Here is a 15,553-nt window from a genome sequence, read left to right as displayed (position 1 = left end):
AATGACTTTCAATGTGGGCATGAGAGAATGGAAGAGAATGAAAGAGGAAAGTAACAGCTTTAACCGTATCTGTATTGGCTTTAAATCCCTAGCAGCTCCCACTGCTCTCAGGATAAAAAACCAAAGTTCTTAGCTAGGCATTCAAGACTCATGGAAACTGGCTCTAAATTGTTTCTAGCCTCGGCAAATTTCCTGTCCCACCAGATATGCCGGCCTCCTGGAATTCATACTGATTCCAAGCGTAAAGTTAGCCCAGCTGTCTGGCCCTCTGTCTTCAGCCCTCCTTCCCTGCTGGGTTCTTGTAGCCCCCATCCCGCTCATTGTCCACGGCCAGCTCAAATGCTCTTCTCTGGAGCCTTGTTGGAACCCTTTCTCTGAGTGGGGCCAGTCCCCTCCCCCCTTGTCCCCAGGTCCCTGTGTTCCTGATTCCTCAGAGAGGTACCTGCTTTCTTCAACAGGTGCAAGCCACCTGAAGACAAGGGCAGGCCTGATGGTAAACCTAAGCCCAGGAGGGAATCTGGCGCAAACAAGGTATTTGAGAGTTTGCAGGATGAATGGATGGATGACACTCAGAGACAACTTACAGCTGGGCAAACTTCTAGTTAACCCTTTCGGTTCCCGGAGTGAGTGTCATGGAAGGGGGTCAAGGGCTTAGGCTTTCTGTCCTCCCAGCATACTTCCTTGCTTTGATTTTGGGCAAGAGAGTTCCTCTCTCTGAGATGCTTCACAATGGAGATGATGCTAACTTGTGCCCTGCTTACCTCTGAGGCTGGGTTAACAGACATACAATCACTGAGTAAGCTCTCCATGGCCATGCAGCTGGTGCTGAGACCTCTGGCCAGTGCTGGAAAGGGGAAAGCCAAGGGAAGCCAGCTCCTGGGAGGTTCTCCCCTTGTCTGAGGTGCCAAGGATGAAATGAAACAGCCTGAACTCCAAGATCCTTCACAGTAAGGGGATTTGGGAACCCCAGGAGCCTGGCTTTGGTTCTGTCCTTCAGGCTGTGGCCACTGCACCTACCTTAAGCTTCTTGACACTGGTGCAGGGGTCATTGGAGAAGCTCTCCGTGTCTGAAATCTCGATGTCCTCACCATACAGAACCCCGGTCAGGTCATTCCTCACCTGTCAGAGAGAAAAAGTGGAGGGTGGGTGTGCTGGTGGCCACAGAAAGGGCTGGTTCAGAGAGGTTGTCCAGTGAATGAAGTGATTTTCTCCACTAACATCGAAAAGGAGTGGTTTTTATTTTCATTATAAAATAGATCACCCTGTGGGGCCTGGCATACAGGCACAAGGCAGCCAGACAGGGAAGGGGCTTATTCAAGTTTCCCAGGAATTTTCTGGAAAAATCAAGAGGAGCATCCAAGTCTCCGGACTTAATGCTGGTGTTTCTTCAGTGTCAGACTGACTCCAAACCAGACTATTCAAGTACATCCCAACAGTATTTATATTTTGTATTAATTATTTGTAATCTTACTTAACTTACAGGGTGAAGAAATAGCCAAGACATTCAAATGGACAATGCAGAATGGAGAAAAGAGTAAGGGGGTATGAACCAGCCTGCAGTGTTAAACATATGTACATGTCTGCTGACACAGAATGACTAACATCGATGTGCTTGAAAGGCAGAGGGCTGCCAACTCCAGTGTTCACCAGGACCAACAAGAAAAGAAATTACAGAGTGTAGGGACTGTAGCAAACTGGCAACCACATGTCTAAGGTGGCAGCTCCTATCATGCCATGCGAGAATGTTAGTCCAGACTCAGAAATCTAGATTTTTTAAATATAAGATCCCCATATTTTAAAATATTGGTAGTATTTTGAATCTTGAAAAGTTAGGACCAAACCAAAGAAATCTGCAGTATGTATCTGGACCATGGTCATGGGTGTGCATAAAGTAATGGAAACTAGATTGTGTGTTTTAGTAGCAAGAACTGGGTGAAGGATGTGGAACCCAGGGTTAGTCCTGCTCTGTCACTGACTTGCTTGTGATCTTGGACTCTCTAAGTGACCATCTCCCTCTTGTCTCCAGTTTCTTCCTATTTGAGAAGATGATCCTTAAAAGCACATCTTGTTCATTTCCATTAGGGTGGTTATTATTAAAAATCAGAAAATATTGGTGTGGATGTAGAGAAATGGAAACCCTTGGGCACTGTTGGTGGGAATGTAAAATGGTGCAGCTGCTATAGAAACAAGATGATGGTTCCTCAGAAATTAAACCTAGAATTTCAATGTGATCCAGCAATTCCACTTGTGGGTATAGACCCAAAATAAACAAAAGCAAGGACTCAAAGAGATATTCGTACTCCCACATTCACAGTACCACTATTCACAATACCCAAAAGTCCATCAATGGATAGATTAATAAGTAAATTGTAGTATATTGATATAATGGAATATTATTTAGCCTGAAAAAGGAATGGCATTCTGACACATGCTACAACATGAATGAACCTTAAAGGTTTTATGCTACATGAAATAAACCAGGCACAAAAAGACAAATATTATTCCACTTATATGAGGTACCTAGAAGAGTCAAATTCATAGAGACAGAAAGCAGGGGTTGGGGGAGGAAGGATTGGGGAGTTACTGTTTAATGGATATAGTTTCTGTTTAGGAAGATAAAAGAGTTCTGGAGATGGCTGTGGTGCTGATCATAAAACAACATGAATGTACTAATCTCCACTGTGCTGCACACTTAAAAGTAATTAAAATGGTAAGTTTTATGTTATGTATATTTTACCACAATACAAAAGCACTTTTTGTTTCAAAAATTGGTAGCCCAGCTGGTATGGCTCAGTGGTTGAGCATCAACCCATGAACTAAGAGGTCACTTGTTCGACCCACTCAGGGAACTCGCCTGGGGTTGTGGCTCGATCCCCAGCAGGGGGCCTGCAGGAGGCAGCTGACCAATGATTCTTTCACATCATTGTTGTTTCTATTCCTCTCTTTCTCTCTCTCTAAAATCAATAAAAATATATTTTTTAAAATGGTGATTATTCCAATGCACATATAAAAATGTTTTGAATAATTTGGCCCTGAATATCGCAAGATGGTCACTGGGAAGCCAACAAGAGGAACAAAGGGACTTCAGTAGGAACTGCTGTATTTTATTTCTTTAAAAGAAATATTACACAAATGTACTGAGAGTGAAACTGACACAGGGTGAAGCTTGTCTATCCTTCATTTTTACTTCCATTTTGATAGGAGAGTGGGAACTAGTTGTATGAAAAAAAATGTTGACTTTGCTATTATAGTTTACTTCTGCTGTCTCAATTTCTTGCTGGATGTAGGGGCGGGGCATGATTTGTTTTGTGTGTCATGAGGGTGTTGTGCAACAATTAAATATAAGCAGTGTGCAAACACGCCCTTGCTGGAGGCAGTGCAGCTGGATGCACACACTGCTGGGCTTGCACAGACAGGCCCCGGCTGTCCACTTACATGCCACCCAAATTTAGGGAACTACTCCTGCTCTCACGTATGTTCACCTCTAAAATGGGGGCAATGCAGTATGTAGCTCACAGGCTTGTTTCGGGGCCTAGTAAAAATACTGAGTATGTGGAATGGCTTTGTAAATCCTAAGGCTCTTTACACTGCCTAAAAGAGGGAATGAGCACTTCCAGGCTTCAGGCAAGGCATCAAGGTAGTCAGTGGCTTGGGTATCTATCTTTGTATAAGCGTGTGCTTGAAAGCTGTATGTAATTATGGCAGACAAAATATTTCATAGGTGGTCAGAACTCAAAACAAATAAAACCAAAACACCCTAGAGGTCATCTCACTCTGCCCCTAATTTCATAAGTGAGGAAACTGAGTTGTGACTCCCAGCCTAGTGCTCTCTGCATGCTCCCAGGATGGCTCTTTTGGATTCTGCCAGATGTGGATAGTTCCTGAGGCCTGATGAGTCAGAACAGGTCAGAACAGCTGTTTGGTGCAATCAGCCCTCACTGTCCATAATTTCAGCACCAAGAAGTCTGTGCTCAGCTTGAGTATTTAATCTAATGGACTTTTTAAGGGAAAGCAAATGGAGGAAACCAGTAATGAATGGTATTTTAAAATAACCAACGCATGGAAAAGAAAATGTAATGGATCTTCCTCACAAGGAAAAGTATCCACACCCTCACATGTGGCTAGAAGGGTCATTCAGTTCACTGGGCAAAGACTTACTTAGCAAATCTGAAAAATCACCATTTATTTTCCTTCTGGAACTGCAGGTATGTCTTGTTAACAGAGTCAATATCTTTTGGCATTTAGTTATAAACTGCATTTCTGCAAAGAGAATCCTATTTTTTATTCAATTCCATTGTAAAAGCAGAACTGTGTTCTGGGAAAGAAATAACCCTTCATTCTCAAGAAAATAAAATACACACACACTCAAGTATAGCTAGGGTCCCACTGCATATTAGATCTAGGGAGGGAGACACCAGGAGTCTGATTTGGCAGAAGGCCCTGGCTGCCCTGGAAGGGAGAAGGGATGAGATGGGCAGTGATGGGAGGGGATAGAGAAGAAGGCTGCCCCATCGCCTGGGAGGGAGGACCTGGATGGCCAGTGTTGCAGAGGAGAGATGAGCTGGGCCCCTAGTGATAATAGAAAGGGGACAGGAAAGGGCAAGGTCTTTGGGGCCAGTTCACAGAGCTGAGGTCACCTAAGAAAGAACTCCCCTTGCTTTCAGAGCACAACTCTGGGCTCCACAATGGAATCAAATCCCGAAAGAGCCAAAGTCACTTGGCACCACAGAGAAGAACAGGTGTGTCAGAGGAAATAGCTCTTAACTTTTTCCCCCTCAGGAATTGGTATGAGTTCTCCAAAGAGGACATATGAATGGCCAATAGATATATGAAAAGATGCTCAATGTAACTATTAATCAGAGAAATGCCAATTAAAACCACAATGAGATATCACTTTACACTTGTCAAATGGCTAACATAATAACAATAAGTGTTGATGAGGATATAAAAAAAAAATGAAGATTGGTAAAGCCACTGTGAAAAACAGTATGGAGGCTCCTAAAAAAAATTAAAAATGAAACTGCCTTATATGACCCAGTGATTTCACTTCTGGGTATATATCTAAAAAAAAAAACCAAACCCCAAAAACACTAATTTGAAAGAATATATGCAGCCCTATGTTACTTGTAGCATTATTTATAATAGCCAAGCTATGGAAGCAACCTAAATGCCCACCAATAGACAAGTGGATAAAAAAGCTATGGTTCATACATAGAATGGAATACTATTCAGCCATAAAAAAGAACGAGAACTTACCATTTTCAATAGCATGGATGGACCTAGAGAGTATTATGCTAAGTGAAATAAGTCAGTCAAAGAAAGACAAATACTATATGACCTCACTTATATGTGAAGCCTAAGAACAATATAAACAAAATAGAAACAGACTCTTGGATACAGAGAAGAGACTGATGGTTGCCAGAGGAGGGGGAGTTAGGGGATTGGGTGAAAAGGTGAATCTGGTTGTATTTATCGGGGAGAGTGACAAAGTGGCTCAGTGAGGCAGTTGAGGAGTGTAAAGGTCATAAGGAATGACACCAATGCTCAGGCCTCCCCAGCAGCATTAGGATTAAAGATTCAAATCCAAAAATTTAAACCAAGGATTTTATCAGTCTTCTAGGGAAATCCAACATCTTAAAAGAAAAGTCAAGAGCCAGGAAGAATCAATGGCTTTTGTGGGAAAGCCCAGAGCAGTGGAGACAGTCCTGCTCAGGGTGAGCAGGGAGGAAAATGTCATCAGGTCAGATCAGCTATCTGAACAGCAGGTCCTGTGGGTCTGCAGAGAACTTCCAATCAGTTGACTCACTGGGCTATGGGAAAAGGGGTGAAAGGGTCTTGTTACTTCAATAAAGCCATCACAATGGCCTCGAGCCTCCAGCTGACTGAGCACACAGCTTCCATCCACACACTAGGCGTCAGGTAAACAGACTGGTTTTCATCCATCCTGTGAGATATAGGTGGAGAAGTGGGCAAGTGGGAGGAGGAAAAGGAGCTGAGAGAAAAAGATGGGATGCTAATGCAATTGGGAAAGGGTCAGATTATTTAGAAGTTTCTGGCTTAGCCAAACTCAGGCCATGTGACCCATTTTAAGTGTATTGTGGGTCCACTGAGTTCCCTCAGGGAGGCTGTCACCAGCTCTGAGCAGACCAGAGTGCCAGTCTACTTTCAGGGCCCCCTCCCTGCCCTGAAGCCTGCACCTTTGCACTAATCACACCTCAACTGCCCAGATGATGCTTGGCATGCCCACTCTCTGGAAATCACCAAGTGACTGAGCTTCTGAAAGAACTGCATTATGTGCCCAACTTTGTATAATTTCCCTGTGGGTCAGTCTGCTCTCTCTACCTACCTCATCCCTGCTTTAAGGGCCCAAGACCATATCTGCATGTCCTACCAGGGTCCTGTCCCCCTGCAACATTCTGCTGCCCACAGGTAGGGCCAATGAACTCTCTGCCCCCACAAATCCCCTGCCCTTCTGCAAGGAGCCTTCTCAGACCTCAGGCCCTCAGTCTGGGCTTCTGCTTCATTCCCAGGGCTGGAATTCCATCTCATGCCCAGTCTCTACCTGGCTACTAGGCTTGAGGCCTTTCTGGACAACTACCTAGTGCCTGATCATTTCAGAATGGGGTCCTGTTTGTTCTTGTCAGTCTCACTCTCTCATTCATTCATTCCTTCGTTTGTTCGTTCATTCAGTCATGATATTGACATCTCTTCTGCTTTAGGCACCATGTGAGGTGGTAATGGGGTTCCAATCGATGAGCAAAACTATTTACTATCCTGGGTCTCTATCTAATGGGAGTGAGAGACATTAATCAGGTGACCACCCTGGTTAGCCATCAAGACAAGGGCACTCAAGTTCAGGGGCATGTTTCTGAGAGAAGCTGTCATAGAGAGATCAGGAGGTAGGCAGGGAGAAGGCTTTCCAGTTGATCAGCAGCATGTACAAAGGTCCTATGGTGAGAGGGAGCGAGTGGGGAAACTAGAAGAGCCGGACGAAGCTAGAGCAGAATGTGGGCCAGGCAGGGGGAAGGCTGATGGCAAGAAATGGGAAAGAAGAGGAGGTGGGGAAGACCACAAGGGTCTCATAATTCAAGTGAGAGAGTCTGGTCTTGAGCTTAAGCACATAGGACGCAGTTACAAAGCTTCAGGGAGGGGATGGCATGATTAGAAATGTGTTTTAAAATGATGACTCAGGCTGCTGTGGGACCAATGAGGGGCCAAGGCCATGGAGGGGGCAACAGAATCATCCAGGTAAGAGATTCTGGAGGCTGGAGAAGGAGATGGTGGCGGAGGTGGCAGAAAGTGGCTCACCTGAGGGTACATTTGGGACAATTAATAATCTGTATTAGTCATCAATCCCTGTGTAACAAATTACCCAAAATTTAGTGGCTTAAAACAAGAAAAATGTGTTTTACACTTTTCCACAGATGAGGAATGGGAGAGCCACTCAGCCGGGTGGTTCACGCTCAGGGTCTTCCATGAGGCCATCAAGATGTTGGCTGGACTGCAGTCACCTGAAGCCATCTGGGCTGCACGTTAGAATCACTGTTTCAAAAAAACACTGATACCCTTGCTGATTCTTAGACCAAGTAGAATCTCTGGGACAGGTCCGAGGCATTAGCATTTTTAGAGCTCTCCTGATGATTCCTGTGTGCTGCTAAAGTTGAGAACCACTAAATTTAGAAGTAAAAGCAGCAGAACTGCCAGCCTCACAACTGGGTTCCAAGCTTACCTGAACCCCTCCGAAGTCACCTACCCTCACCTTCTTCAGGTCCAGGTCCTTCACCAGCCTGGACTCCTCCCCTGCCCTCTGCTGCCTCATCTTTAATGCCTGATCCTCTGCTCCTGCCCCCAGCACCACAAGCAGAGCCTGCCCACGTCAGAAGGGAGACTGAAGAGAGGGAAAGGAGGGAGAAAAGCATGAGAGGGAGAAAATGAGAAAGGGAGAAGAGAGAGGCAGAGTATTATTACAGCTACAAGTTACCAGGTTGCCACTCCTCTGACAGAGCAAGTGAATGCACAGTGAAGGCCGTGGACAGTGTCAGGGACCAGGACACTTGGCTTCTGTGGCCAGTAGTTCCCAAGTCAACTTCCCCAATGAGGCCACTGCCTCCGCTCAGGAATCATCCAGAAAGGCAGAGATCCAGGAAAAGAAGGGGAGAACCAAGTCTGCACCACATGTACTTTACAACTCTTTGAAAATTCTAATTAGGTTACTGAAATGAATTTGAGAGCAAAGCGAATTCCCAGGTCTCCTATGGAAGCCGAGGTAACCTACTTTGTCATTCAAATGCACTCGCTATATATAGCCCTGGATTGTGCTGAAATGTCACTCCTCTTACCTGACTAAAGCGTGTAATTATAGATTTACTTCTATTCATTCATGAAATGTGTCTTTACTTGATTAAACAGTTCATTCAAGTAAAACCCATTAAAATATGGAACATGTTAAAATGTGGCTCGTTAGAGGCAGAGGGCATCACTGTCGTTAAATGCTAATTAGAATAAACAGGCATTTGAAACACTCAAATCTTTGAATAATTCAGGTCATTTTTACTGGGGCTGGAGCTCCCCAGAAACTGCCATTAATTTAAACTAATTAAAAAATTAGCCTGGAGAAGAGGAGACCAAGGCAGGAAGTGATGGCTGACTTCAAACAAGAAGGGCTGTCATGTGGGAGAGAAGGCACCAGGTTCTTGGCACCCCCTGGCAGAGGGGGGAACAGCAGGTAGATGATTTAGGAAAGCCGAGTTTGGTCCAAAGCCAAAAGGAACTTTCTAAAGATGGAGAAGGCTGCTTTGGTGGATAGTGAGCTCCCTGCATCAGAATAAATGTGTAAATAGAATCTGGTCAGGATGGTTGAGAGGAGAGTCTTGCACCACCAATGCTTATGGTTCCAAGAGAACAAGTGTTTGAAAATTCCACATGCCCTCATTCTTTGCCTTTTCGAATTTTATAGTTGCTAAAGCAATCCTCTGAAACTCTGAAATGTTTCAAACACTTGGAGCATAGATTTAAATTCCTGTAGAAACATCTGTGTGTTTATATTTCCACCTTTCCAACCTGATGAGTTTTCATTGAAGAAATTGTTCCTTTAGTTTAATGAAGCATCTAGTTTTCAGATATCTGCAAATAACTGATTTCTTAATAACCTGTAATAAAAATTTAATGAAAGTAAAATTTTTAAAAGGAAAAGTACATAAATAATTTGTATTAGATCTATTGTATATATGTGGTACTTGCAAATGGGCAGTACTTGGGTATATATGCAGCTATGTCCATGTGAAGACCATACATACATGTGTGACACCTGCATGTTCACATTACAGAGCCAGCAGGTGGAATGGTGACCACCCAAAAAAAAGGTATGTTAAAGTCCTATCAGAATCTGTTAATGTAACTGTATTTGGAAAAAGGGTTTTTGCAGATGTTATTACTTTAAGAATCTCAAGATGAGATAATCCTGGATTACCTGAGTGAGCTAATAATACCATGTTTCCCCGAAAATAAGACATCCTCCGAAAATAAGACCTAGCGCATGGAAAGATAAGACATCCCCTGAAAATAAGACCTAGCACAACTTTGGGAGAAAAAATTAATATAAGACACTGTCTTATTTTCGGGGAAACAGGGTAAGTACTTATTAGAGAAATGAAGGGGAGATTTGGGACATAGAGACATGAGGGAAAAGGCCATGTGAAGACAGGGACAGAGATTGGAGTGATGTGGCCACTAGCTAAGGAGCAGCTGGAACCACCAGAAGCTGGAGGAGGCCTGGAAAAATCCTCCCCTGGAGCCCTTGGTGGGAGCATGGCCTGCTAACACCTAGATTTTGGAGCTCTGGGCCCCAGAACTGTAAGAAGTAAATTTCTGTTGATTTATGCCGCCCAGTGTGTGGTGATTTATTACGGAAGTCCCAGGGAATGAATACACTTGGGGCCTCCTAAGACTTGACTGCTTGCTGGTCTAAACCAGGATCCTGGCTTCCTCTCCTGTCCACACCTCACGCCACAGGTGCGACTTTCTAAAGGCACTCTGGCTTTCCTCTAACTGATGGCCACTTGTCCAGCTACTCATTTGTGGCTTTTCTCACTTCCTGAGAGTTACCAAGAGCAGGGAAACAGTGGAGGACTGGAGTGGCAATGTTATGAGATGTGGGAGTCCAGGTGGAGGGCTCAGGAATCCAGGCCACAATTTCGGGCTGGTTCACAGAGCTAACCATGAGTACTGGGCTGTCGAATCCATTCCCCAACTACCACAGTAGCCCCTTGAGGGAAGTGTGTTGTTGGATTTCGGGGATCTGGCATTGTTCCTGGAATGCAGTAGGTACTTACAGCTATGAGATGAAAAAGAGAATGAACAAATGCACACTGAGGATGCACAGCATCTGTCCAGGCTGAGATGCAGTGGGGTAAATATTCTGAGCCCAGAAGAGTTCGCGCTCAATCTTGAGCCAGTCTTAGAGGAAGGAGACAGATGCCCAGGGCCGGGCTGCATGTCTCAGCCTGAAGACATGGTCACTGATGCAGGTGCTCTGAGGGCTCTGTGAGGATCCATGGGGCCCGAGGGCAGGTGGAGTTCCCTGAGGGCATTTCCCTTCCCTTCTTACCCTGGCACAGGGATGTGAAAACCTGTGATCTGAGGCCAACATGGCCACTCACATCAAGCCCTTATGACAGCTCCCACCTGCTAGTGGACCTTTAGCACATTGGAAGGGGGACCTCGACAGGCAGAGATGGCCAGTGACAGACAGGCCCCCATACCCAGGACCCACCCAAGACATCTCTGTCTTCCCTTGCAGCCCTCACTGCCATCTTCCCATTATGGCAGTCCTTCAAGATGCCCTCTTTTCTGGCCACTGCTTCCTCCCCAGGGGCCACGTCCCAGGACCACACTGTAGTCCAGGAACATGCTGGAGCCACCTGCATCAGGAAGGGACCAGTGACTTGAGAGCTAGGGCCCTCTGGCTCGCAAATCAGCCATCCTCCCAATTTTAGTTCCAAAGAATCGAGGAGGTGGGACCAGGCTCAGGTTCCCTTCTTAAAAAACACACAAAACCTCCTGTAGTCCCCTTCCTTCCCCCCCAGCTGGCAGTCTTCCCTTTGCTTCGCTTTTTTCAAGGAGCTCGCCACTCTGCTGGCAGTCAGCAAAGTCAGGTTACACTGAGCTGTGGGGAATTAAATTAGCTATCAGAACCTCATTGCTTTCCTGTGACAAAGTGCCTATTGCTTTAATTGAAGCAGACTCATGGGACCAAACCAATATTTACAGAAATATTTGGATATTAATAAAACAGGGATATTATCCAGTTAAGATGATGAATACAAACCTCTATAGGAAATCAGCCAGATGCAGAGTGCATCTCTGACACCAAAATAGAGGAGGGCTATTAGAGAAATCACACCTGAGAGCATCAAAGGAAGCAGAATGCAAAATCGCTCCCTGGCTTGCAGAGTCCCAACCCTGCTCTCTGTCACTGCCAGAGGAATGGCTGAGGGGATGGGGGGTCCAGGTTTGTGGAGACACCCCACCTACACTTCCAGAGGAGCTGTCACCAAGACCAGGCCACCAACTTGGCACATGGGCCTCAAGGAGAGGGCCAAGGAACAGTATGAGAAGCCACCAGGAAGTCAATATTGGCTGCTTCAGAGGCCGAACTTTCCAGTAAGAAAGTGATCCAAGGATGGAGAGGCCTTCCCAGGAGGGTGAGCTCCCTATCACCTTGGGTGTGCAGGCAGAGGTGGAATTGCTCAGAAGGGATTCAAGCATCAGACAGAGGAGCAGAAGGGATTGCTGAAAGCCCTGGGAAGGTCTCGAATTCTTAAACCTGTTCCCCAGTTACGAGGGCACAGATGCTGAGGCTCTCAACTCTGCAGAACAAGGACAGCTCCAGGCAGCTCCCTAAGCTGGAGAAGCAGCCGGATCCAAGTGCCCACCTCTCCCGTCAAGGGGGAGCTAAAGGACTCCTCGGAGACCCTGGGGCATCACTGCCCTTGTTAAGTGCAGCTTCCTTTTCAGTCGTACATTCCCAAGCCGTTTTGTGGCCTCCACTCTGGAGTTCTGCCTGATGCCCTACAGCCCTAGCACTTAAAGCCCTCCTCATCCTCCTCCTCCTTTTTAAAAATCACTTTTTCTTTATTGATTAAGGTATTACATATGTCCTTATTCCCCTACTATCCCCCCCCCCGCCCCGGGACACACACACACACTTCCTGTTCATGTCCTAACCCCCCTGGTGCCCATGTCCATTGCTTATGCTTATATGCATGCATACAAGTCCTTTGGTTGATCTCTCCCCTTACCCCCTCCCTCCCTACCTTTCCTCTGAGGTTTGAGCATCTGATTATAATGAACAACATAAAATGATGAACAAAAACAGATCCAGAGATAAAGGCCTCCTCCTTTGCCTGCACTGACTCCCTTCTTCCTGCAGATCTGGGTGTGGGAGGCTGGAGGAAGTGAAGGCATTGGTACAAATTGCTCCCCTGGGCCCATCTTTCTTCCTCTCCTCCACTCTTCTCCACCACCTCCTCCCACCCCTCACTGCAAGCCCCCAGGGAGCAAGCAGGCTGTAGGGAATTGGCAGAATCACTCTGGAGTGAATGCCTTCTCTCAGCAATCTTATGAAGCAGATGCCAATACTGTCCCCATGATACAGATAAGAGACCTAAAAGGTTACATGACTTGCCCAAGGCTTTACAATTACTAAGCCAGAGGACCAAGATTCAAACTCGTGTTTCTCTGCCTCCAAAAGTCAGGAGGGTTGGGAGCAGGGAGAAGAGAAGAGAGGATTGCAGGCAGCACTGGCCTTGACCCCAGGGTGGGTATCCACAATGACAGACACAAGAAGGGCTTTTTTACTGAGTGTCCCCCCGCCCCAACTGGGAGACCCGGAGGGTAGGGACTGTGTTGAGGGACTGGGTACTTATGCAGGACCCCAAAAGTCACCAGCTGTAGCCCTTCCAGGAGCTTTCCCCAAATCCCTACAAAGCAAGATAGGACCTGTCTGAAGGCAGTGCCCAGCGGTTCCTCATTGTTCCTGTACCAGCACAGTGCTGCACCACAGCAGCTGATCAGCATTAGTTCAGCGTCCCTGGTCCAGCCCAAAGTAGTTCCTCTAAGTCAGTGGTTGGCAAACTCATTAGTCAATAGAGCCAAATATCAATAGTACAACAATTGAAATTTCTTTTGAGAGCCAAAATTTTTAAATTTAAACTTCTTCTAATGCCACTTCTTCAAAATAGACTCGCCCAGGCCGTGGTATTTTGTGGAAGAGCCACACTCAAGGGGCCAAAGAGCCGCATATGGCTCACGAGCCGCAGTTTGCCGACCATGGCTCTAAGTGAACTTTCTTCACTTCAACTCTCTGAATATGCCATCTGTTTCCTGCCAGGGCCTTAATTGATACAACAGGTATGTCTTTTAGGTAGAAGTCATCAAAGAATACATGATTTTATATCACATTTTATCATATACCTTTATAATTGGTTTTTACCACTAACCACACACAAACTAATCACTTTAAGTTCCTGGCCTCTGCTCTCCTGTTTTCAAGTTGTGCTCACTGTTTAAGCCCTACTGCAAACAACCTCACCTCCGTGAAGTCCCTCTGGATTTTCCAATGACCTGTGCTCAGCCTTGGACCCTTGCATTCTCTGCTCCTCCTTCCCAGGCCCACCTTTCTTGGCCCTGGTCTGGAGAAATTAGGAAGTTCTTTGGGTCAGCCACAATAGCACATAGCAGGAGGTCTTGGCCCTCTTGCAGGGGGCTAGGGGAGAATATCAAGGCCTCACAGACTGACGAGAGAAGCTAAGCTGTCAGTAGCTCCTCCAAGGTCAGGAAAGACAGTCTGCCCTTCCCCTGGCCTGAAGCTTGTGGAGCCAGCCCCAGCCTGTAGAGGTGCTGAGTCTGTGTCCTGGGAGGGAGCTGGCGAGTCAGGCAAGCCGGTCACGTCCTGGGGTGGACACAGCACCAAAGTGCTGAGTGGGTCAGCAGCCCAGGAGTAGGGCTGGAAGCTGTGCTAAGCTAAGCAGTTTTTATAATGTATCTTCCTAGGAGCAGTACCCAGAGGTTCTGGGAACAGGTGTTCACTCTGCGGAGTGCAAGGGGAATTTTCCAAAGAAGACCAGAATCTGGAGGCGCTGGGGTTGTGATTACTGTCATGGTTTATTAACCTGTCCATCTGCCCCTGCTGCAGCTCCTGGAGGCCCTGCAGCCCTGTCTGAGTCCCTGTCATATTCCAGCATAATGGAATGGAATCCAGCTCAGCCAACATGGGCTAAACGAATGAATGAGACCTCAGGACTTCCCATTCATTTGTCTGAGGTAAGCGTCACTTACACCTGCTGCCAGCATTCTGAGGAGGCTTGAGAAGCAGCTGTGCTTCATCTGTATCAGAGGGTGTCAGAAAAGATGAAGGGTTCTTAAACAAAAATGCTGGAATGTTCTAGAAAGGAAGACACAGAGCACAAGTGGGAAAGGCTGCACATATATGATAGTGAGAAAGGTAACAAAGACAACTCTGATTACTGAGCACCCTTCAGATGCAGAGCCCCTCCACACATGTCATCTCACCTCTTTTGACCATTGGTATAAAATCAAAATATATGAAAGAAAACGAAAAAGAACAAAAATATATTATTATGGCCTGGCTGGTGTGACTCAGTGGTTGAGTGTTGACCTATAAACCAGAAGGTCATGGTTCAATTCCCAATCAAGGCACATGCCCAGGTTGTGGGTTCGAGCCCCAGTGTGGGGTGTGCAGGAGATAGCTGATCAATAATTCTCTCTCATCATTGATGTTTCTATCTCTCTCTCCCTCTCTGAAATCAATACAAATCTATTTTAAAAATATATATGATTATGATGAGTTCATGGATAAGTAAGATGAGATTCAGAGATGCTGAGTTAGTTTCCTGAGGTCACACAGATAACAAGCTGTGAGCTGGGGATTTAACTTCAGACCTATTGCTTTCCACAGCTCATGCTGTAAACTATGGGTCAGCCTCAGTGAAGGGCCAGATAATAAACAACTTAGACTTTGCAGGCCACACAGTCTCTGTCACAACTACTTGACTCTGCCTTTACATTGCAAAAGCAGCCAGGGACAATGTGCAAATGAATGACCATGGCTGTGTCCCATTAAAACAGGGGGTGGATTTGGTTCATGGGCCCACAGGTGTAAACCCACAAGAGCCAGTCTTTCTATTTCCCGCCGGGAAGGCAATGGAGGAGAGGCAAGAGGACAAACCGGAGTCGGGCGGCTGGAGAATGGGATGCTGGCTGTGCCCCCATTGGCTAGGCCACCTCGGGGGAGCAAGGAAACTCTCCGAGTGCTTTTTGCACCTACAAATGGGGCAAAGCCACAACTTACCTTAAGGCTGTTAGAAAGAGCAAAATAGGCCAATACATGCTCAGGGTCCACTATGACTGAAGTTCAATATATGGCAGGTTTATTACCAGAGGCAACACAGTCTAAAAGGGGAGGTGGAGAAAACATGACATGAGGTTGGGAGAAGGGAGGCAAGTGCTGGTGGCGCCTAAACTGGAACTAAGC

The 15,553-nt window shown here is 46.2% G+C and overlaps 1 protein-coding gene across 1 annotated transcript in view; it reads right to left on the bottom strand.

Moving 5' to 3' along the window:
• The window catches only part of GABBR2 (gamma-aminobutyric acid type B receptor subunit 2), a 304,115-nt gene that overhangs the window by 147,301 nt on the left and 141,261 nt on the right, over positions 1–15,553 (bottom strand). The window contains exon 4 of the mRNA XM_036433225.2: positions 1,018–1,119. Within this exon, the coding sequence (XP_036289118.1) occupies positions 1,018–1,119 (102 nt within the window). The remainder of the gene's footprint in view (positions 1–1,017; positions 1,120–15,553) is intronic.

This window comes from Pipistrellus kuhlii, unplaced genomic scaffold (genome assembly GCF_014108245.1).
Source record: "Pipistrellus kuhlii isolate mPipKuh1 unplaced genomic scaffold, mPipKuh1.p scaffold_m20_p_12, whole genome shotgun sequence".
In the NCBI taxonomy this organism is placed as follows: domain Eukaryota; kingdom Metazoa; phylum Chordata; class Mammalia; order Chiroptera; family Vespertilionidae; genus Pipistrellus; species Pipistrellus kuhlii.
Note: the sequence above shows the minus strand (reverse complement) of the source record. Positions and strands in the feature narration are given on the sequence as shown.